Genomic DNA, 24,312 nt, shown 5'->3' with positions numbered 1-24,312 from the left:
AAGAAAAGACAGGTGTATCTGCCAAAACGGAGTTCAAAATGAGTTAAAAAGAATGGCACACCCAAAATCATTAAGTGCGATCAAAGACAGAAGAGATATACACCTGTATAACTGAAGCACTTTGCCATACACCTGAAACCAATCCGACGCTGTAAATCAACTACACTTCAAGAAAGCAAAATTTTAAAAAACAGAATAACCCAAAGGATTTTAAATTAAATTTTAATTATAGGTTTTAATTTGGTCAAACATTAGAAAAAGAGCAACTACTCTTATTTAAGACTCATTAAAACTGCACATGCATATTTCTCAAAATAATCTAGAAAAATTTCTTTTAAGAACATGTCTATTTAAGTGTCACTAGCTCAGCTGTGTCTCTTTGTGACCCTACGGACTGTAGACTGCCAGGCTGCTCTGTGCACTGATTAGACTATAAATGTGGCATTTAATTTACAAGAGGGACCCAAAACAATGAGAGGATTCCACATTCAACAAGTAGTTACCAAGCACTATTCCCAGGATGATACAGATGAAAAACTGTTCACAGCTTTTTACATTACGATGTGGGCATCCTCCTTCCCACCCCCCTACCCTTGGGAGGGTAAGAGAAAGATTTTTTTAAATCTTAAGGTAGGTAGGATAGTACAATGGAAATAACAGGGAACTTAAGAGTCAGATGACCTAAATTCAAATCCTAACTTGAGTACTTAGTCTGTTTCCTCATCTGTAAAATACAGATGAAAATGATCACATGATTATAAGAATCAAATGAGGTTAAAAAACCAAAAAAAGTATTCTTTAAGATCCGTTTATGTAAAAGGAGGATCAAATTTGTTCTGCAAGACTCCAAAGGATATAACAAGGTTTCACCAAAACATAGACAGATTTTCGATCCATATAATTCAGGGCTTATCCAAAATGGAATAACACTAGAGATGATCACACATGGGCTTACTGGTCTCTTGGCAAAAATCCAGAAAAACACACCAAGTTCACATAACACGTCCACAGCAGTCACAGAGAATAATATTTGCTCTGACCCTCTCTGGGGAAGAAGTAAAACAAATGACTGTTCAGTATTAAACATGTGCTATTTTAGCTCTTCTGTACACATGATGCCACTGAAAGATGACTGTTACACCCGGATCAGTCTGCTCAAGTCGCAGTTGTTCCATCAGAGGTTTTGTAGCAGAACTGAAGACGAAAGTGTAACTGCCCACCACAAAGCAGTTTCAAAAATATTTTCCTTTTCTTTTGCTACTTGTAAACTCTGCTCATGTATGTTCAAATTTCATTAATTGCTATTCATACAGCAAGGATATCTGACTAATCCTTGCTGTACGAATAGCAATTAATGAAATCTGACTAAATAAGAAGGAAACACTGTTCACCACAGTATTAATTTAAAAAACAAATAATCACTAGCACATTCAAAAACATTCTATTCAGAAAAATTAACTTCTACAACTCTATATGGAAACCATATGTTGATTTTTCAAAAGAACTGGAAGATATACAATATCAGCAACCTGTATTCATTCTTCCACTCATTCAACAAATAATATTATTCATCAACCATATACTAGTCATTTGCAATTAAAGGTTTTTTTGTCTCAGTAATTGAAGATTTTTAAATTAGATACATTCCATAGACTGCCAAAGAAAGTCTAACCTGGGTTCTGGCTATAGAAAGGTCCTCCGTTCATCTGACTCTGAAGGCTTGTTTGTGAAGTGATGGAAGGAGGGCGTCTATAGGGCAAGGAGCCCCCTGCTGCTGGGGGTGTATGGCGAGCAGCAGGTCTGTTCATGCTGTGAAACTGAACAGGATGACCTGGAAAAGAGAGAACATACACCTGTCATTAAAATTATCTCAGACAATAAAACACTTTAGGTATAAGGCCTGAATCTCACCAAGACTATTGAAAAATAAAAATATTTAACTGCTGTCTGACAAATATTAATGCAAAGTGACAGTTACTGCTCAGCTGACAGTATATCAAAGTGCAAAAAATCGGAAAGTAGGTAAATAAAACTATGGTTAGGTTTGGAAAAGCTATATCTAAATACATTACTAATTAATATTGTGAGTTTATTAAATTAGTAATTTGACAGGGTTTCACAATCATCACAATTAAAATTTATGGCTCACTTCCTCTGCAAACACCAGCAATTAAACACCAAAAGCTAAGCTCAAAAAAGTAAGAATAACATTTAGGAAAGCAAAAGAAAAAATGTTTGACACACAATCTTATTCCAAAATAATAATAATAATAATAGTAAATTTAAAGTAGCAAACCAATTTATTTAAAGGAAATCATAAAATATTTCAGCAAAAGGTCAAGTGACATAATTCTGAATCACATTTTTCAATCAAAAATATCCTTCTCTGAAGTTATTTTGTCTCAGAGTTTAGAAAAGTTACAGTTATGAAAAAAAGCTAAGATACAAAAATTGTATCAAATATATCTAATTTTAGTATCATCCTGGAACTTGTTCCTATTTATCAGCAATTTCACTACATTTTGCTCAGAGTACTTCAACAACTAATGCAAACGGAAGACACTCTTCCTAATCCATCCAACCGTCTAATGCAATCAAGTTCTTAAATTTTATCTTGATTCCACTCCAACTTAAAATCATTAGCTAAGGGCCTACTGTACAGACAGATCAAGTACTCTCTCATGGAGCGCCCATGAGAGAGCAGGGCAAGAGAAGAGAAGAAGGGAGGGGAGCAGAGAGAAGAATGAGGGAGAGAGGAGGAGGCCAGAGAAAGGAGAGGGAATGAAAGGTGGAAGGGAGGGGAAAGGAAAGACGACATGAGGGAGGAAGGGAGGGGAAGAGGCGATAAGAGAAAAGGCCGCCAATTCATCTTTTCCATGACTGTCAAATGGTTTTACATGCCTAAAACTGATCTACAGGAGCTATAAAATCGATCAAACTTGGATTCATATGGATACTCATATAAAGAATGTTATAAAAGCACTCAAGAGCTGCTACAGCATTTACTCTTCATATATATGACCGTATCAAAACCTAAAACTCAATTCTGTTGTATAAAAATCTTGAGTAGTCAAGCTTAAACATAATCCAGTTAAGTTTACATAGCCATGGTAAAAATGTAAAAGCATGTAAACTAATAAACAACTATAAGAAGGTATATTCTGTCATTTGAATCACCAGATACACAATACTGACATTTTAGGAATCAATCTGCAACATCTTAAACCTAGAATCACTGAGTTAAAAACTCTGAAAACACCATTATGAATTTTATATAGTTAGATCCAGCCTAAAATTTCCCATGTTATAAGCCCTCAGTGATCCAAAGACATTACATAATAAAGATTCTATTCAAACCATTAACAAGGGCATTTATTCTGCTTTGAGTTGAAAAACAAAACTATAGCTTAATTACCACAGCCCTAACCAAAAAACCTAAAACTAAAAACTTCTAGAAGAAAATAAGACAAAGCTCTTTTTGACCTTACGTAGAGAGTCTGTAAACACAACATCAAAAAGCACAATGCACAAAAGGGAAAACAGCAATGAGCTGGACTTCATCAAAATAAAGAACGTCTGCTCTTTAAAAGACACCATTAATGAAAAGGTTAAGACACAGAATGGAAAAAAAATTCTGCAAATCACAAAATTAATCAGACATATTCAGAATATATACGAATTTAATGAGAAAACAAACAAACCAATTACAAAGGTGGGGGGGGGCAAAAACATTTGAACAGACATTTTGCCAAAAAAGATAAACAGATGGCAAATTGAGTACATGAAAAGATGTTCTACATCATCATTCACTGGGGAAATGTCAATCAAAACCACACAATAAACTATTAGACACCTATTAGGATGGCTGAATTAAAAAAAAAAAATATATATATATGTAATGACAATCACACAGCCCGCCAGGCTCCTCTGTCCATGGAATTCTCTAGGCAAGAATACTGCAGTAAGTGGCCATTCCCTTCTCCAGGGGATCTTCCTGACCCAGGGACTGAACCCACGGCTCCTGAACTACAGGCAGATTCTTTACCATCTGAGCCACCAGGGAGGCCATTATGGCAGTACCCTGCACTAACAAGTATGCAGAGTGACTGGCAGTCTTACACCCTGCTGGTGGACGTGCAAAAGTATACAGTCACTTCGGAAAACAGCTATCCAATTTTTTATAAAGTTAAGCATTCATTTACCATACAACTCAGTAATCCTACTCCCTAAGTTATTTACCCAAATGAAATGAAAGCCTGTGCTCACACAAAAGTCTGTGTGCGAATATATTTGGCAATTTTATTCATAATCATCCAAAACTGTAAATAATCCAAATGTCCCTCAATTGGGAAAAGGGTAAACAAACCAACAAACTGGTAAATCCATTCAATAGAACACTACTCAGTAATAAAAAAGGAACAAAATAACAAAACATGTAATAATGGATAAATCTCAAATGCACTGTGCCAAAAAGCCAGACTCAAAAGATTACATTACGTATGCTTCCATTTGTGATATTACTACAAAGGCAAAACTTTACAGGGAGGAAAAAAAAACCAGGGGCAATGAGGGAAGTGGAAGCACTGACTGCGAAGCAGGCAGGAGGGATCTGGGGATGACAGGGCTGCTGTGCGCCTTCACTGGAGCTGTGCTCGTATCGCTGTATGCATTTGTCAAAACGCAAAGAAGTCACTAGAAAGGGTGAATTTCACTGTATATAAATTATACCTTAATAAAGAGAAGTATCTGGAGATTCAAAAACAGTACATTAAAGAAACTATATAAATTGTTATTAAGGCATTAATTACACTTTTTGTTCAAAAAAAAAACCTTATTGTTCACTCATATAGATAATGACTCAGTGCAGACTAGGAACCAGCACCTGTTATTAAATTATAATGCTGACTCTAGGTGGAGATGATTTGTCCTTTCTAGGCCTACAGCGGATTTCAAGATGTATTCCTTACTCCACTGATGTACGAGCATAACAGGACTTTTACATTTAACTAGCTATAGTGGCCTAACAGAGCTGTATGTAAATCAAAAGGACAGCTCGGGTTTAAATACCCCCAGTACAGGATGCTTTTCTTAAAACGTGCTAGTATAGAAACTAAGCCATAATATACCATCCAAAATGGGTGAATTAAAATGGATTTTTTAAAAATGTGTTTTAAAACATTTAAAACGTTCAAAACCTAGATACAGTAGTAGCACAATGTACTTAATTAACTGGGCTTCCCCAGTGCTTCCGTGGTGAAGAATCCACCTGCCAATGCAGGAGGATGTGGGTTCAATCCCTGCTTAGGAAGATCCCCTTGGAGAAGGAAATGGCAACCCGCTCCAGCATTCTCGTCTGGGAAATCCCATGGACAGAGGAACCTGGCAGGGCTACAGTCCACGCCAAAGAGTCAGACACAACTGAACTACTAAGCACAAGCACATTAGAAAAATGAGAAACTTTACTCTGATTTCCTCAGGAAATTCTACTCTTCAGTCACGTGCCATTTTCTAGTTAGTACATTATTCTGCAGATTTTTTTTTTTTTTTTATACAAAGCACAGACGAAAAACATGAAGCCAGAGTTCCAAGTAAGAGGAGCCAGAGCCAGACGACTGAATCGGCCTGCAAGGAATAGGCCAATACTCACCTGTAGGGGGAGTGGAAGAGACAACAGGGGGAGTCGGAGAAGTGAAGCCATCAGCAAGGGTCTGGGCTCCCCCAGCGGCAGCATCTGGGGCAGTGGAAGAAGGGACAGTTGCAGGAACAAGAGGGGTGGGGGCAGATGCGGAAGTAGCAGGAAGGGGTGGAGTACCAGCAGAGCCAGCGGGGGCTGAGGGGAAAGAGGAGTGAGAGGCAGCGTTAATGAGGCAGTTCCATCAGGCGGGATTAGAACAGGCACCGGAGAACTCAGTGTTAGATACTCAGTGCTGATCAATACCAAAGAACAGAAGAGAGTGTTAAAAAAGAATGAAGCTCATGTTAAAGGATTATGAGGTTTACAGCAAGTAATTCAAGATGCTAGGGATAATGTCCAGATCTTTAAATTCATTAAAAGCATTCCTTTTTACCTGATAGCCAACACACTGGAAGAAAGTGCCCCCTTTATGTTGTTGTTTTTAACATAACATTCTGTAAATAGTATACAAAGCTAAACATAACACACTAGAAAATAACAGTATTCCATTCTGAATCATACAAATCAGAAAACAAACATTCCAGACATAAATATCTAATCAGGTAAAAAGAATTTAGAGAAATACAAACCTCTTTTTCATGATTTTTTAAGATATTATCTCTTTGTTATAAGTAAATTAAATACGTAATTTTCCATCTTTATGTCTTCTGTGTCAGGTTTTTAAAACTAAGTTCCGTGTCCTCAGATGAAACAAGGACATTTTTCTGTGCATTTCAGCAACTCAAGTTCCAAGAGTCCACTACATTGAACTGTTGAAATTATATCTGCCCGATCCTTTGTTACCAATGATTCCTTACACCGAGACTGCACTGTGTCCAAAGGCATGCACTGTTATAACACCAGCGGGAGTTAAACATGTCACTCGTTCCAAGGTGCAACCTCTAAGTGCCAACCAAGACACAGCACCGAAGACATAACACCAAACCACAGAGAAGTATGTGAACATAAACTGACAAATAATTTGGTTAAAAACAGCAGAATGCAGTAAGATTTCTCAACATTTACAGAGTCTTCAAGAGAAAAAAATCCTGATTATGAAGAAAGCTCAGTGTATTAAATTAGTATCTGAAAGGACAAACTCAGAAAGGACAGCTGAAGACGAAGCACGATTCATGTCTTACCTGGAAAGACACTGGGAGGAGAGGGAGTAGGGACGGCAATGGGGACCCCCACGCTCCCACTTCCACTGTTCTCCCGACTGCTGCTCCGGCTGCTCGGGTGGCTTCCTCCACTGCTCCCGCTGCTGCTACAGAAAGAAGAGCCACCGAAACATGAGCATCTGTGCACAGGAAGACATCACCAGCATTCTCCAGAATGTTCTGAAATGAACACAGCTACTAGATGGTAATCTAAAGCCCTCCATTTCAGAGATGAATTTCTTTATAAAGGAAGGGAAAAAACTTGAGTTCAAGAAACTTGTTTTGGCCACCTTTTAATAAGCATATATTAAAGAAATTGAGAAAAACAAAACTTTTCCATAAATATAAGGGATAAATGATGGGGCTCAACACATGAAAGTAATGTTACTTTCTTTTATTCCAGTTTAATGGCTGTCTGAAGAAATAGCTTTATAATAAGAACAGTTTTCCTAAACAAATTATTTGTCCAGTTTTACTTGTAATGATATCATGACATATTATGCCATATTAATGGTTTATTGCATATGGTTTTTCATCTGTAAAGTACCACCAAAAAACAACTTGAAATTCCCCGTATCTGGTCAGTGATTTTCTTTTTCAGGTCAACTATAACTATCAGTCTTGCAGAAAAGTCTGCACTTTGAGATGTCTGTCCTTTTTCAACTTCCTGGCTGCTCAAAGTTGCATAAGAACATGAGGAGAGAGAGGTGGAATCAGATGAGGTTTGGGGGAGTAGTGTGAGGAAAAGAACTTAGTGCTTGGAAAATGAGAGAGATTTAGCTGAAGTTATCTGAACAAATAATGGTGCTATGACCATCCCATTTTGCACTGAGGTAGAGAAAATACCTGTAAGTTCGATTTCTTTGATTCACAGAAGCTGTCCTCACAGGGCTCTGCTGCGAGGGAGCCATATTACGGGTTGGGCTAGGTACGTAATCATTTGGTACCACTGGAGGACGCACTGGCTCCAGTGTGCGATAGGGGGAGTGCCGCCTACAAAAAGAAGAGCGTATGTATCGTGTGATTAGCAAGTCTCGGCACAATAAATTCAGAGTTGCCAGTAGTGAAATACAATTTGTACTCAGAGGTAGTAAAATGTGTTTTAATAAAACCCGGCTACCAATTTCCATCTTCCCTTAAGTATCACTTCTCCAGCATCAGGGCTTTGATGCGTATTGTTATTTTTTTTTAGTCTTTGACCTCATTTCCCTAAACTAATTTTGTTCATTCATTCTGAGAGCATGAAGTTTCTCCCCCAGGTAAGCCAATGTTTCCCAGACTCTCTTCTTAGATGAGTTCAAATTAAAGTCTCCCAACTGCACTTCACAAATGCACTATCTATCTTCCTCACCCCTCTCTCCCTAACCAAAAATGATCAAAGATAGGGTAAATAAATCTACAGAGTCTGGCTCTACAACCCCCACACTGATGATCAACAGCAACCATTAACAATTCATTTCTCTTTCTATGCAATAAGTACATAGAAATAAAACTACATCCACACACAGAAATACATAATTTAATCTCCTCTCCTTCCATTCTCACTTCACATCCTCCTTAACCTTTCACCATGATCGCTCTTACCTCTTACCCTCCTCAGAGTTCAACATTTAAAAGGGAGAGAAGAAAAAACACAGATAACCTAAGTCTTTGTCTTATTTGCTTTGAAGTACAGAACAGACTGTATTTCATTAGCATACTTCTCTTTTACTCAAACGTTCTTCTTAAAAGAATGACAAGATCAAGAAAGGAAATATAGGAAATAGGATGCACACTGGCACACTAGGAATTATTAAGTTAATTCTCATCTTTAAGTTTCCATCATGATGACAATGATTAATACTCAGCTGACATGAAATTGATATTATGTAGATGAGATTCTGATCTTTAACTGGATCTCAAGATATGAACATTAAAGAGCTTTTTTCCCCTAAAATGATGATGCTCACCTGACTTCTACATTTCTCAATAATTCACTTCCTCAAAAGCTCCCAAGGTTCCTTTAAATATTATTCTCTCTCATCCACTCCAGTTTCCGCTCGTTGATTCTGGATGAGGTTACTCTGCAATGACCCTGTCTACTCTGCTACTCTCAAAATCCTCTTGCATAAACAAACATACATGGTATTAGAAATAAATAAGGGGCACTAGATAAGATATTGGGTCAAAAAAACAAAAAGGAATGTCAGGGCCTTGAATTTAAAGAAGTTATAAAGAAGCTATAAAGAAGTTACGGCATCTCTGAAATTATGATGTACACATAAAACACCATGAAATAGGAAACTGATGGATTTCCAAACAATTTTCCCCAGACAATAAAAGTGCTCTGTGTCATCCAAGAAAACAGAACAAAAACCTTGCTGACTAAAAACTACACAGTGAAGTGAAAGTTGCTCAGTTGTGTCCGACTCTTTGCGACCCCATGGACTATATATATAAAGACCACGGAATTCTCCAGGCCAGAATACTTGGAGTGGGTAGCCTTTCCCTTCTCCAGGGGATCTTCCCAATGCAGGGAATGAACCCAGGTCTCCCTCATTGCAGGCGGATTCTTTACCAGCTGAGCCACCAGGGAAGGCCATACAGTGAAGACAATGATAAAAATAAGGTAAAAAACTAGGGAGAGAGGACAAAATATGGTGGCTGAGCCAAGACTGTGAAGAAGCCAGGCTGTGACCATCAAATAGCTAGTGGTGCTCGGCCACTCTGGCCTTCAGGAATCCTGCAGAGCCCTTGCTGATACACAGGGAAAACAAATACTAGTATGTAAGTAAATCTTTAAAATTTGGGAGCAATGGAAATTTTTATTTTACTAGGATTATCTTGCTAACATTCTTGATTCAAAACCTAATAAAATCCATTAGAAACTATACGTGACAGAAATGTAGACATTTCGCAGGAAAATAAAACAAATACTCCCTCTTGACCTGATCTCTATTCTTACCCTGTACAATTATGACATACCATGACATCCACGTTCTACTCTGAAGCTTAAATCTTATCTAAGCTAGTAGAGCTTTCCTTTCTAACCGAAGCAGAATTTTTTTTGTCCTCCCCAAATAAAATCACCCTATTTCTGGCCAGAAATCTGATTTTATCCTTTTGTTTTCCACTGCCCTAACTTTAATTCCTCCTTCCACATTATCTTTCTTTGACTGATTAGGTTGCTGGGTCTTTTGGTCTGGTTTTCTTGTTTGCTTTTTGGTGAGGGGGCCAAAAAACAAGATTTCCAATGAAAAACTTTTAAGCATATATCACAAAGCCAATGGTAATAAAGGCATTTTGTCTTTGTCTTATATATTTTTTTAAAAAAATCCAATTCATGGTACAATGACCCTGAAAAGTTGACAGAGGACAAATATTACCCCCTTTTACAGATGAAAAAACTGAATTGCTCAGAGGCTTACTATGCAAGACCACACAACAGGAGCAGAGCAGGACCAGGATTTTAGTCACCCAACTTCTGGGCAATATTATGCCCAACTGATCACAAACCTTGATCATGATAAACCAAGTTTCTGTATTAAGATGCTATAAAAGAAACAAGGTCAAGCTTTTCTGTTAATTGACTATTTATGTCAAATCTGCAGCCCCAGTCTGTAGACTGAATGAAAGCTCATAATTTCTCATAAAAAAACAAGATATATAGAATTCTATCATCTGTACAGTATTTTCTTCAGATGACTAGTCAGAGTAAGACTCAATTACAGAAAAGACTAAAATGTTTCTGAAAATAGGAATTAGAGTGCAATTTATAATAAGCCATGAACTTAGGCTAGGATTTTACCTCAAATTTAAAATTTATTAGAAAAATAATTTCTAAACAGAATATTTTTAAAGTAGAGACATGTTTCCCAGGTATAATTTAAAGTATAAAAGATGTTTTCCTTTTGGGAAAGTTACACACAAAATGGATAATCTTAGGAAGAAAATATTCTCTTTTCAAATATTTAAAAATAGTTTAAACATATATATAGTGTTTAGTTTACACACAGTACATGAAACGGTTTGTGATTACTACTTAGTTACATACTCACCCAAGTGTCCCTTTGCCTGACATAGGGGGGCTGGGGGGCTTCTGTGTTGGAGGTGTTGTACGCGGCAGCCCACCCATCTTCATATTCTGGGTACTCACCTAAAAAAATTTTGAGGAAAACTCAATTTAATCTGAATGCAGTGAAACAAAATTCCACTTTCGGGAAATAACATTATGCTATTTAACAAAGGAGGGGAAGGTTTAAATAGGAAAAAAAAAATTAGAGGCCATGCATTTCATATGCAATTTCTACTCTACTATCATTCTACAGTTGTACTCAAAGGACTCCTCCTAACATGAGATTTTCAGATGATTATAAACGTGTATGCAAAGACTATATTTGCCATTAGCTCATCACACCAACAGATCACTGGTTAGACTGTTTGATACTATATTCAGTTGAAATTAAATAGGTTAACTATAAAAATTTCAGTTTTAATAAGAGTAACTCAATCAGAAACAACAATGCCTTTAAGCAATTCCTTGTTTTTTAAATAGCAAGCTTATCATAAGAAAACAAAATACATGTTTTCCCCCAAAAGTATGCAACTTTAGTTTTGATCCTCTGTAAGTAGAGAATATTATATAAAATTAAATCATACAGAGAAAATTTCCTTTTTATAAATTGTGGATCAGCCTTACAATTCAGATTTCATTAATGTTCTTTTATGAAGGAATCACCTACCTGAGAACTGCCAGAAGTTAAGGCATGTTCCTAAACATCTGAACCAGAAAGGCTGAGGTATACCATTCAACTGTGAGTGGTACAGTGGCCACTGGCAATGTCCTAGTTCCAATGGGAAGGAATTAAACCCACTCAGGCCCAAAATGAAGATTAATTTAGGCATGAGAAAGATGCAACACAATCCTAAGAGCTAAGAACACAGAGCTAAGCTGTGTTCCTCACTATTCTATCCCTGGTTGAAAACCCAAGTGTGGGAAAGTTGGGTGACCTGGGAACAAGTGTGGGTTGCTACCAGAAGAGGATGCCACCAACGGATGAAGTGAGCACTTACACAGAAAGCCCTAGAAATCTGGGTATCTTAAGGCATTAAGAGAAGTCACCCATGAATATAGTTCAAATGCAATCTCAAGTTGTTTGAGATTACCAATGGGTTAGAGTTAATAATGTTCACCATGTGTGTTCATGCCTGACCCTATTTTAAAGCTCCTAATATTCTGGACTGCCAAACACTTCAAAAGAGGATCTTAACTTTTCCACTCTAAGTATGTCCAGAGTATTCAAATTATACTTATAAAATGAAACTGTAAGACATTATACTTTTGAAATCAGAATACATTTATAATTATAATTTTAAAATACAAAATTTAAGAAAACATCATAATTACATACGGAATATTGAGGCTGTCAAAATTAACTCTGTCTTAAATGGAATATTTTAAAATCCTAAAATACTGCTTGTTATCTGAACAGGCAAGAAAAAATATATTAAGAAACAAACTCTTCAAAATGAATAGCCCAGTGAACAAGTTGTGTGTGATGTTAAAACAATCTTTAATGACAAATGATACCTTTGAAATAGCAATATTTTTAAGGCTATGCATTTTTCTGTACTCCTTTGTTATTACTTTTAAACAACAAATACAAAACAAACTGGTTATCACGGAAGAATAAAAATTAACTTATCTGTGTTCTCCCCCTCATTAATAAGCAGAGGGTATACTGATCATATCTTTAAAGTGCCAGAAGAAGTTTTTAAAAAATTAATCCACATTGGGGCAAATTTTTAGGACTAGTATGACAAATAACCAATAGCTTTAAAAACCGTATATCTTAATTCATGATACCAGGAGATTTTTAAAAGTAGTAACCAAAGTCCTTTAAGCTCAACCTTAAATAACATAAAACCCAAGGTCACTTTAAGTGATGAAGGAGAAGTAGGTGAGCCAAACACTAAACTACATCAATTTGCTAGAAATAGGGAGGAAAAGGAGCAAGGACAGAAAAGGATAAGACAGAATTTTATTCTATACATGGAATAGCTACAATATTTGAAACAGCTTTCCAACTTTAATTTGTTTAAGGTTTTGGTATGTAAGGTGTTCCATTTAAATTGCAGTATCTTCTCTACAAATCTTGAAATCTATCCAAAAAATAATATCAAATAAACAATCTACAAATTGAAGCATAGTGGGCAATTCCATACATAAAATTTGATACATTTTTGACCTGTAGAATCATCAAATGGTTTTATTTCTTTGGTAAACAGGATTTGCATGAGTAATTTTCACTTTAAAAAAACCAGAGTCCCTATGGAATGTCCAACTAATATGTAGTTCTGTACTACCTTTGTATTAAAAGCTAAAAGAGAACTCAGTATTTCTTCAAGGTAGTTTTCCTTAGAGGAAAATGCTTTCATACAAAAAGTAAAACAATGAATATGCTATGCAGAGTATAAATACTGCCGTCTAATTTGAGGAAAACAAACAAACAAAAAAAAGAAAAATTGCCAAACAAAACAATTTTCATAGGTGAAATCTATATTATAATTAAAATTAAACTATTTCACAACTAAACTAATTTGGTAAAAAAAATATTTATGGGATAGTTATCATGGTTCTAAAAACTACTTTGAGGGAAGTTATACGGCAACCCAATGGTTCCAGACAAGGAGCAAAACACAAGGCTAACTGTGAGTGTGGTGAAGGAGAGCTAGAGAGACAGCACACACCGCGAACTCAGGACAAAGGAAACAAAGCAACACTGCGCCATTCATAGCAGCAATTCCACGTGAAACTTTAAAAAGCACCCAGGCACACTATCATCTGGCACATAAGTGTGTAGTTAGAGGTCCTGAATCATGAACAGCAGTGCTCATCATTCTCTCCAAAGTTTTACTTGGGAACTGGAATGAAACTTTGGTGGCTGATTCCAACAATAATTCAATTAATGTGGGGATTTTCTGATGCCACAAAGGGAAAAAGTCATCACTGAGAGCTGAGTGACATAGGTATTAGGCACATGGAGAAACAGCAGGAAAAGTCTTTTTTTCTTTTCCTGCCAGAAAGAAACACTCAAGAACAGAAGAAATATTTCATTTAGGTGACAAAGGTTATGCATGGCCAAGCTCAAATACTTTCCCACCAGCCTGGACTAAGAAACGCAGGCAATACCAAGAATAAGAGCAGTTCCTCTAGGACCAGAGAGGTCTTCTCTGGTCTCCAAACTTCGGAGACCACAACTAGCACCAACCGTCAGGCCAGTCATTATACCTTAATACCGCTTCTAAAGTGCTCCTGTCTTTCCTGCCCTATGCTTTTTTGGCATATGCAGTACCTCCTTGCACCCCATTCCAGTACTCTTGCCTGGAAAATCCCACGGACGGAGGAGCCTGGTGGGCTGCAGTCCACGGGGTCGCTAGGAGTCGGACACAACTGAGTGACTTCACTTTGACTTTTCACTTTCATGCATTGGAGAAGGAAATGGCAACTCACTCCAGTGTTCTTGCCTGGAGAATCCCGGGGAGGGGGGAGCCTGGTGGGCTGCCGTCTGTGGGGTCGCACAGAGTCAGACACGACTGAAGCGACTTAGCAGCAGCAGCACCTCCTTGAACCTTGATATATAACATCATGCATATCATATATAATGCTCATTACAAATCTCGGTGCTTTCCAGTACCCCATAAAGGCTCTTTAAAAAATACTAGAGTTCACAAAGTATCTTTGTATCTTTAGTTCATAGAGCGTATCACCTCTGTTAGGAAGAAATCTCCCAGGAATGGATAACTTGCTGCAATAGTGGGAGACACATTCTAAAATGACACCTGTGGTATATCGCTCATTTAAACCACCAACCACCAGAACTCTAGACACAAGAATAAAAGAATAAGAAAAATAAGGGGAGACAAAGGTCTATAAAATGATTTCTCTGCTTTCAAGGAACTTATTTTAGAATAACTAAGACACTCTGCTTAAAACAAAAAGTAATTTCTACAAATAATACAGAAATCTCCAAAAAAGAAGTATCGATGTGAGAAGAATTACCTAACAGAAGGTTTTATAGAGAAAAATCTGAGTTGGAGTGTTACCAAGTTTTCAAAAGAGCAAAATTTGAACACACTAAGAGAAGAGGAGGAGTATGTATAGTTTGTGTCTGGAGGTGGCGACGCAAGGATGGGCAGAAGCTGTGGGCAAACACCTGAAGGCCTCAGCCCGTGTCCAGTGTGTCCCCAGCAGTGCCATCCAGTGCATAATTTTTGGCTTCCTAGAGACCTCTATCCCTCTCCTCAGAGGATATATGTTTTTATTTCAATTCTCTGAGCCAACAGGAAAAGGAACAGGAGATTCTCTGAGGGAAATCAAAACTGAAATCAGGAATTCAAGTGTAGCTTCAAGGGAAAGGTAAAATTTTTAGTAAGACAGGAAGACAAAAAGCCTAAGGTAACAAGAGTTTTTAACATAATCCACTACAGAGAAAAGTAGGGAAAACCACTAGACCATTCAGGTATGACTTAAATCAAATCCCTTTCGATTATACAGTGGAAGTAACAAATAGATTCAAGGGATTAGATCTGATAGAGTGCCTGAGAACTATGGATGGAGGTTCATGACATTGTACAGGAGGCAGTGATCAAGACCATTCCCAAGAAAAGAAAACACAAAAAGACAAAATGGTTATCTGACGAGGCCTTACAAATAGCTGAGAAAAGCAGAGAAGCTAAAGGCAAAGGAGAAAAAGAAAGACATACCCATTTGATGCAGAGTTTCAAAGAATAGTAAGGAGAGATGAGAAAGCCTTCCTCAGTGATCAATACAAAGAAATAGAGGAAAACAATAGAATGGAAAAGAGTAAAAATCTCTCAGAGATACCAAGGGAACTTTTCATGCAAATATAGGGACAATAAAGGACAGAAATGGTATGGACCTAACAAAAGCAGAAGATATTAAGAACAGGTGACAAAAATACACAGAAGAACTATATAAAAAAGATCTCCACGACCCAGATAATCACGATGTGGGATCATTCACCTAGAGCCAGACATCCTGGATTGCAAAGTCAAGTGGGCCTTAGCATCACTATGAACAAAGCTAGTGGAAGTAATGGAATTCCACTTGAGCTATTTCAAATCCTAAAAAATGATGCTGTGAAAGTGTTGCACTCAACATGCCAGCAAATTTGAAAAACTCAGCAGTGGCCACAGGACTGGTGAAGGTCAGTTTTCATTCCAATCCCAAAGAAAGGCAATGCCAAAGAATGCTCAAACTACCACACAATTGCACTCATGTCACTCATATGAGATGTGAGCTAGCAAAGTAATGCTCAAAAGTCTCTAAGCCAGGCTTCAACAGTAGATGAACCATGAACTTCCAGATGTTTAAGCTGGATTTAGAAAAGGCAGAGAAACCAGAGATCAAACTGCCAACATCCATTGTGTCATCAAAAAAGCAAGAGAGTTCCAGAAAAACATTTATTTCTGCTTTATTGACTATGCCAAAGCCTTTGACTGTGTGGATCACAATAAACTGGAAAATCCTGAAAGAGATGGGAATACCAGACCACCTGACCTGCCTCCTGAAAATCTGTATGCAGGTCGGGAAGCAACAGTTAGAACTGGACATGGAACAACAGACTGGTTCCAAATCGCGAAAGGAGTACGTCAAGGCTGTATATTGTCATCCTGCTTATTTAACTTAAATGCAGAGTACATCATGAGAAACACTGGACTGGATGAAGCACAAGCTGGAATATCAATAACCTCAGATATGCAGATGACACCACACTTATGGCAGAAAGCGAAGAACTAAAGTCTCTTGATGAAAGTGAAAGAGGAGAGTGAAAAAGTTGGCTTAAAACTCAACATTGAGAAAACTATGATCATGGCAACTGGTCCCATCACTTCATGGCAAATAGATGAGGAAACAGTGGAAACAGTGACAGACTTCATTTTTTAGGGCTCCAAAATTACTGCAGATGGTGACTGCAGCCATGAAATTAAAAGACGCTTGCCCCTTGGAAGAAAAGTTATGACCAACCTAGACAGTATATTACAAAGCAGAGACGTTGCCAACAAAGGTCTGTCTCGTCAAAGCTACGGTTTTTCCAGTAGTCGTGTATACTATAGTCATGTAGTAGTCGACCTGAGAGTTGGACTATAAAGTGCTGAAGAATTGATGCTTTTGAACTGTGGTGTTGGAGAAGACTCTTGAGAGTCCCTTGGACAGCAAGGAGATCCAACCAGTCAATCCTAAAGGAAATCAGTCCTGAATATACATTGGAAGGACTGATGCTAAAGTTGAAACTCCAATACTCTGACCACCTGATGCAAAGACCTGACTCATTTGGAAAGACCCTGATGCTGGGAAAGATTGAAGGTGGGAGAAGAAGGGAACACAGAGGATGAGATGGTTGAATGGCATCACCGACTCAATGGACATGAGTTTGAGTAAACTCCAGGAATTGGTGATGGACAGGGAGGCCTGATGTGCTGCAGTCCATAGGGTCACAAGGATTCAAACATGCCTGAGCAAGTGAACTGAACTACAGAGATAATGAATAAGAGATTAGGAATAAGGAGGGAAGAACAGATAAAAAAGAAAAGAAGAATAAAGATGGATAAATTTCTGCTTAATTTTTGAAACAATTTTCCAACAACTGGCTTTTTCCAAGACAGAATTGGTGGCTCAAGCCTGGAACAAAGAAGCAAACACAGATGATTCCCCCAAAAGGTGTTGCTATTGTGGTGTTTTTCTTCCAAGTGTGTCAAATAAATGCTTAACAATGAATTCGCAGCTGTACCCAAAACCTAGATATGTGAGGGGCAATTTTCTGCAGATAATGATACACACAAGATGACACTCAAAGTGAAAAGGTTAAATAATATTTTACAGAGTTAAGTTATGAATCTTCAAGATCCCAAGCAAAACTTTCCCAAAGTGTTATATTCTTCATGTGTTAAACGTAAAGGAGACTTCCAAGCCCTCCTTGTTAATCACTAAGAATCTGCTTGCACAACGTTCAACTGAAAAGCTACATTAACAGATCAGAAGCCTTTACTATTTTTGACTGAAATAAACACACTTATTTTAAAAGTACTTAAGCGTAGTTTCAGTAGTGGACAACTTTTCCACTTCTCATCAGAAAAATCTATTTCAAATACATCAGTAACAAGATCTTAAAAGTCTTAAATATTAAAATAAAGAGTGGGGAAAGGATACCCCAGCTCAAGGTACATGCCACTTTTATATGGCCTCAGGTACATGTTAAAATACTTCCAATATGGCACTCTACCATCGACTTTTTATGCCTCTTGCTATAAAAATATTACCCACTGCTTTCAAAGGTCTTGTGAGTTAAATCCTACAATTTATTCTTATTTGACTGAAGGAAATAAACCTAAATTTCACCAGAGAAGAACTGTTAAACACAACCAGGATGTGATGCACAAAAGGTTAAAAATTCAACTTTTAAGCACGGAGGTCTCTTTTGAGTCACATCCCATGTGTCTGGTCCCAAAGATGGTATCTGGTAAGAGTGTATTTAAAAGCCATCAAGTCTGACAAGACTGGGAGCAAAGACGGAGCTCACGATAAGCTGAGGAGGAAACCAAGAATCAAGAGACTTATAGGGCACCTGATGTCAACCATGGGTCTCCAAAATCTCAGCTGGAAAACCACTCGACTAGTTTACTATTTGCAAGTTCCTTCCAACTTCAACATTTTTAAATTCTATTTTCTATCTTACTACATTCGATTATTCCATTAATCAACCTTCTGAAGCCACTCACTTTTTTTCTACCAGCATAAAAAGTAACAACTTGCTATATGAGGAATGGTTTTTTTCATTCTACTTTGCTTTGGTTCACCCAAAATGATTCACTATGTGCTACAAGTTTATAGAGGAGACAGACACACTTACAATGAAGGATAGGAAGAAAGGAAAGACAGAGGACTGTCACATTCTAGCTTCTAGGATGAATCCAGGCTACACTCCTTACCCTGGCCACCCCTACCCAACAGAGCAGAAACAACGGCATGGACCCACAATCCTAGGGAGTGGGGTTTTTCGTTGCAAAGAGCAAAGATGTTAAGGAATCTTCTCCAAGTGTGATGTTTCCTTATTGGATCTTTCTTCCTAGGAACCTCTCATTTTCCACTGACTCTGGCCTCTCTCTCATACAGAACAGGATCCTGAACCCAGAAAGGTCAAGAAGGAATCATAGTCGGGTTTAGAGGAAATGAGCCAGGGGCAGTTCTTTAGGCAAGATGGTCTAAACTTGAAGGGGAAAGAACAGGCCCATTGTTTTGTTTTTCCTTTAGTTGAATTTTCTGCACACTTCTATCACTTTGGAGGTTCATTATCAATAGCCGAAACTGGAACACAGAAAAAGCTGAGGAAGCCACAAACACTACTTTGGGTCTATTTCTACCTCTTTTATGCAAAGGAATCTCTCCTTGCAATTCCACATGCCTCACTCACTCACATGAAGTACATCTGCCTGGGCTCCTCTGGTCACATCTCTCTACCATGAGCTGTTTCACTTTCTACAGCTGTGGTTAGTAGCAAAGGACTCAGGTCTCAGTCATCTTCTTGTTACCACTTGCTACACTGAAGACACGGCCAACAGCACAATATATGGTAAGAATGGTTAAGAATATATATATATATATGCGTGTGTGTGTGAGAAAAGGAATCACAGAATTCAGCTAAGAAAAAAAGTTAAAAAAAGGAAATGCACTTTCAGTTTGGTGACAATTTTAGGATCACTCTATCTGACAGGCTCCTTGTTTACTCTTGAACATCTTTTCTCAGTTTTCCCTCCAATGTTACTGAAACAAGTAAAAAAAAAGGCGATTATCTCCAGTTCTTAACTTGTATTTTGTTAAACACCATCATGAGCTTTTGATGTTTTACATGTAATACTACTCAGCTTGAAACCTCTTAAAGTGGGTTATACTGAAATATATAATTTATAAGCAATTTGAATAAAAATGCTAATTTTTTTCCAAGATATATGATACTGCAACTTAAAAAACACCCATAACACTGAATATTTTCCAATTTTCCATTTTTTTTTTAAAGTGATTGAGTCAAGAGATAATGACATAGTGGCCATAAGGTGTATGATCAAGCACACCATTTATAGAATAAAAAGGTATTACACAGGGGGAGGGTTAAACAAAGCACATTAGCAGCCCTCCAATCCATAACAAAATGTCTCCACTTACAAAAATCCAGCTAATTTTATTTCATAATGACATTTTATGATAGGGTAACTTACATTTCAGTTTCATAAAATAGATCAACATTGCAAAATAATCACTTATTCAACAAATATTTACTAAGTATCTAATGTGTGTCAGGCACTATCCTAGGCACACGGGATAGGGCAATGAACAAAACAGTCAAAAACATTTGCCCTCGTGGAACGTAAAGACACACAAAGTTTCATGACAAAAATAAGAAAAAGGAATTATTTCTTGGTTTTAAAAGGCCAAGTGCCAAGTATCTCTTCACTCCCCATATGTAATAGTCTACATAAGAACAAAGAATGGAAATCCAGCCCTGGAATCTCTTACCTTAAATCTAAGCAACCACTTAATGCATAAATGGAGCAAATAAAAGAGGTAAGGGGAAAAAAGCATTGAAAGGTTAGTTGGAACTTCAGGATGGGAAGAGAAAGGAAAAAACAAAGAAAAAACAGTTAAGCATTCAGCATTAAAAAATAATGTTTCAGTAGATCATAGAAAGAGTGGTTAAAGCAGAATGTGTCATGAACGGGAGTTTTTGGATGAAATTATATAAGACACCTTTATTTAAAAACAATTTTATTCCTGATTTCTTCAAATTAGTGACCCCTAAACATTAAAAGTCCAGAAAAATCAAAGTGATTACAGAGTTCCTAAAGAACAATTACTGGAGAATTAAGTAAGAGTTAGGGGGATAACCTTTTTATTATTACATAAGTAGGCAAGTACAAATATGATGTTTTATATTTTAAGTGTCTTTTTGCCATTAAATTCTGAAAGGATCCTAAAATTTTCTATTAGCAGTTGTTAGCCTCAAAAAATTTTCCCAAGTTAGAATAAATTTCAGTTATCCATCCAATTACGCATCCTATTTTAAAATGCTCTAATTTGTACTGCAATCTAAATGTATTAGGTGTTCATTATGATATTAAATATTAAATTTCAGATGACAGTGCTTGATTCAAAACTTTGAGAAAAATTTTTTTGTTTTAAATTTACACTGTATATATTCTCTTACCTAGATCTACATTCAATTTAGATTTAACTGATTTCTAGCCATCCTTGTGTGGGATTTATTTTCTAAATTTGCACATATAAATCAACTGCATGAACTGTATGGTTTCACTTACAGGCATATACATAGTTGCTCAGAAAAGTTATTGTCTTTCAAATCACTGAGGAGACACAAACTTTAAATAAACTAATACTTAGCTGAAGCTCTGAACAGTTTCTTAAGTACAAGTATCAATTTAAATGAAAGTTGTAAGTTTATCAGTTGTGATTACTGTACTTTATGTACATAGCAGGCACCTAAATACATTTTAAAAGCCAAAATATATAATGGCTATACACTGAAAAGCAGTGGAAATACTAAATTAACTTACTACTTTTATCTACATTATCCTCACCCAAAATGTTGAAATAAATTTCTTCTAGAAAAATTCAAAGTACATGTTTACATATATTCTTTCTGAAAACTAATGCCAGAAATTTGCTGATATTTTTGAGATAAAGCAAATACTTTACTAACATACTGAATAATATTTAATAGTCACATTAAATCATTAAAGGATTTAAAATATAATACTACATTTATTTCCAGATGTACATGAGGTATATTCACAACTGATTAAGCAAATGCAATTCACTCAAAGACGACTGTTTAAAACTTGAGAACCCAGCACTAAAAAGAAAGATAACACAGTTATTAGTGGTAAGAAATCTTCAGAACTACAACTAGGCCAAGAATGATCCTCTGGAAAGAAAAGATAAGCATTTAATTTTCTAAAGAGTTAGTTCTATCATGGGCTATTTTTTTTTTAAGTTTGACAGAACTTATGCTTACCTTTACTCCATGTCCAATATCATCTAGAATTGTATAGTCGATAGGTTTTCTAATATATCGAACTGGTCGTTCAAGGTTGGCTGGAGCAATAATCTTATGTGTCCTTGAAGTGTTTTTATTGGTAGTCAAAATACCAATTTCTCTTCTTGCAACTTTCTCTTTATGAATATCAACGGTCTACAAAACATAAACACAAAAATGTATAGCCCTGATAGCCAGAAAAATAAAAACATAAATACGTAGAGATTTAACATCATTATTCATATTCTTAACTGCAATCACGAATTTCTCCTTTTGGGACCAACACTGACTTTCTCCATTTTCAGGCTGAAAGAAGAGTTGGGAAATCCTGGCAGACAAAACAGATCTGGCCCATCGCCCATCTTTTTATAGCCGAAAAACCAAGAGTGGTGTTTACATTTTTTAATGGTTAAAAGAAGTGAAAAGAAAAATAAGATCTTGACATGTGATTATATAGAATTCAAATATCTGTTTCCATAAACAATTTTACTGCAATACCAGTCATTCTACCTGCTTAAATATTTTCACAAAACAACGGCAGAGGTAAACGCTGCAACAGAGACCTTATGACCTGCAAAGCATAAAACATTCATTAGCTGACCCTTTACAGGAAAAGCTTAACAACCTCCAGGTTAAAGCATGCTAGTTTTCTCCTTCTCTATTAAGATTTAGCCTAATTAAGAAAGTACCAGCAAGTAATCTGGTAACATTTAAAGATAACCTATTAGTATAACTTCTTTTAGTGTTTAAATAGCTTTTTATTTAAAAAGGCCTAAAATATAAATACAATGTTAATATAAGTCATCTTTTACAAAGAAACGAGTGTACTGAGGTAAAGTTGCTTATATTTTATCATGATAAAATGCTAGTAAAATATTTTCATTATTTTATTAAATGCTCAAAACAGGCTATAATTTAGTACATAACAACAATGTGTTTTTACTCTATTTTCCATTTGCTAATAGAGGGTGAATTTCTCCGTAAGCACAGGCAATTAATACACTAAAACAGCATGTTTCAAATTGCAAGTTGCAATTTAGTGAGATAATGAGCAGCAATTATTTTAAATCAAAAAGAACAGAACTATCAGACAACATACACACTGTAAGGTACTTTTTTCTTAAAGTATTTGTTATGTACATAAATACATACATTAAAGTGTGTACGGATGGAATATAAGATATATTTTTAACTGTGGGTTTCAATTTTAAAAGTTTCAAACATACTTCACTAAATTGTTCACATCTCTTGCCACCATTCATGGCTTAAGCAGGAATTATTGCTGATTCTTCCCCAAACCTACTTCAATTAACCCTTTCTTAAAGAATAGCCAGGTAGTAACACAGAAATGAAAATGAAAGACAATATTATGACATTATTATGTCATATTAGGACATTATGACAATATTAAATACAACTTTAGGAAATCTGAACACTGATTACTTATCCTTCTAAACTACATAAAGTCTAAAGGAAACCTGAAACAAATCTGAAGCCTCTTATTTCAACCAAGAGATTTTAACGGCAACAGACTCTTAAAGTGCATAACTAATAAATACCTAAGTGAACCATCAGATCAAATATTGGCAAAGGTAGGAGAGACCTTAGCATTATAAGTATTTCATTTTAAGACCAAAATAAGCTTTGAACTTTTTCTGTGCACATTAGATAAGTTATAAAATCTGTTTTCCTTTTACATTGGTTGGGGGAGCTGTAATAGAAGAAAGAAGTTTGTGTATTAGTGACAATATTGGGATTTATTTATTTTTAGATTCAGAAAAAACAGAAATTAATCACATTTACTTTGAATAATTTCTAAAGGATAATTCTGAAATTATTAAAAATATGAGCTGGGAAAACTTTATATTTGTCAAGTATACTTCAAAATAAACTACACAAAATATGACCCTTATTTTTTGTATATAACTGGTCTCTATCATATCAATAAAGAAAATTTATTAGAGAATGTAATCCTTTCAACATTGTTTTCATTCTGCTTAATTTTTAAAAATATAATTATCTCACCCAGAAATGAAAATATAAGAATGTAAACCTAACCAATGATAACAGAATTCTAAGTTTGAGGCAAACTGGAACTTCAATTTCAATTTTTCCTGCTAGAAATATCAATATGTCTCCAGAGAATGAAGAGGGGGGTAACATTTCACTTCTTATTTGCACTAATATATAGTTATATTTTGTAACAAACACGTATTTTACATTCTTTGAAAAAACTGAGACTCTAAAAAGAATGAAAACAATTAGACTATACCTAGGGACTGTAGGTACTTACATATTACTTATCTATTCTCTTTATGTACACATAAACACACAGCCCAAAGCTGTATAAACCATTACAAGAAGCATA

General features: G+C 36.2%; 1 protein-coding gene across 1 annotated transcript in view; it reads right to left on the bottom strand.

Moving 5' to 3' along the window:
- The window catches only part of ABI2 (abl interactor 2), a 100,568-nt gene that overhangs the window by 19,730 nt on the left and 56,526 nt on the right, over positions 1-24,312 (bottom strand). Inside the window, exons 3-9 of the mRNA XM_052635461.1 lie at positions 21,924-22,100; positions 20,408-20,425; positions 10,872-10,969; positions 7,681-7,827; positions 6,817-6,941; positions 5,648-5,830; positions 1,673-1,831 (exon numbers count right to left, since the gene is read on the bottom strand). Of these exons, the coding sequence (XP_052491421.1) occupies positions 1,673-1,831; positions 5,648-5,830; positions 6,817-6,941; positions 7,681-7,827; positions 10,872-10,969; positions 20,408-20,425; positions 21,924-22,100 (907 nt within the window). The remainder of the gene's footprint in view (positions 1-1,672; positions 1,832-5,647; positions 5,831-6,816; positions 6,942-7,680; positions 7,828-10,871; positions 10,970-20,407; positions 20,426-21,923; positions 22,101-24,312) is intronic.

The sequence above is a fragment of the Budorcas taxicolor genome, chromosome 2 (assembly GCF_023091745.1).
Source record: "Budorcas taxicolor isolate Tak-1 chromosome 2, Takin1.1, whole genome shotgun sequence".
Taxonomy (NCBI): Eukaryota; Metazoa; Chordata; class Mammalia; order Artiodactyla; family Bovidae; genus Budorcas; species Budorcas taxicolor.
Note: the sequence above shows the minus strand (reverse complement) of the source record. Positions and strands in the feature narration are given on the sequence as shown.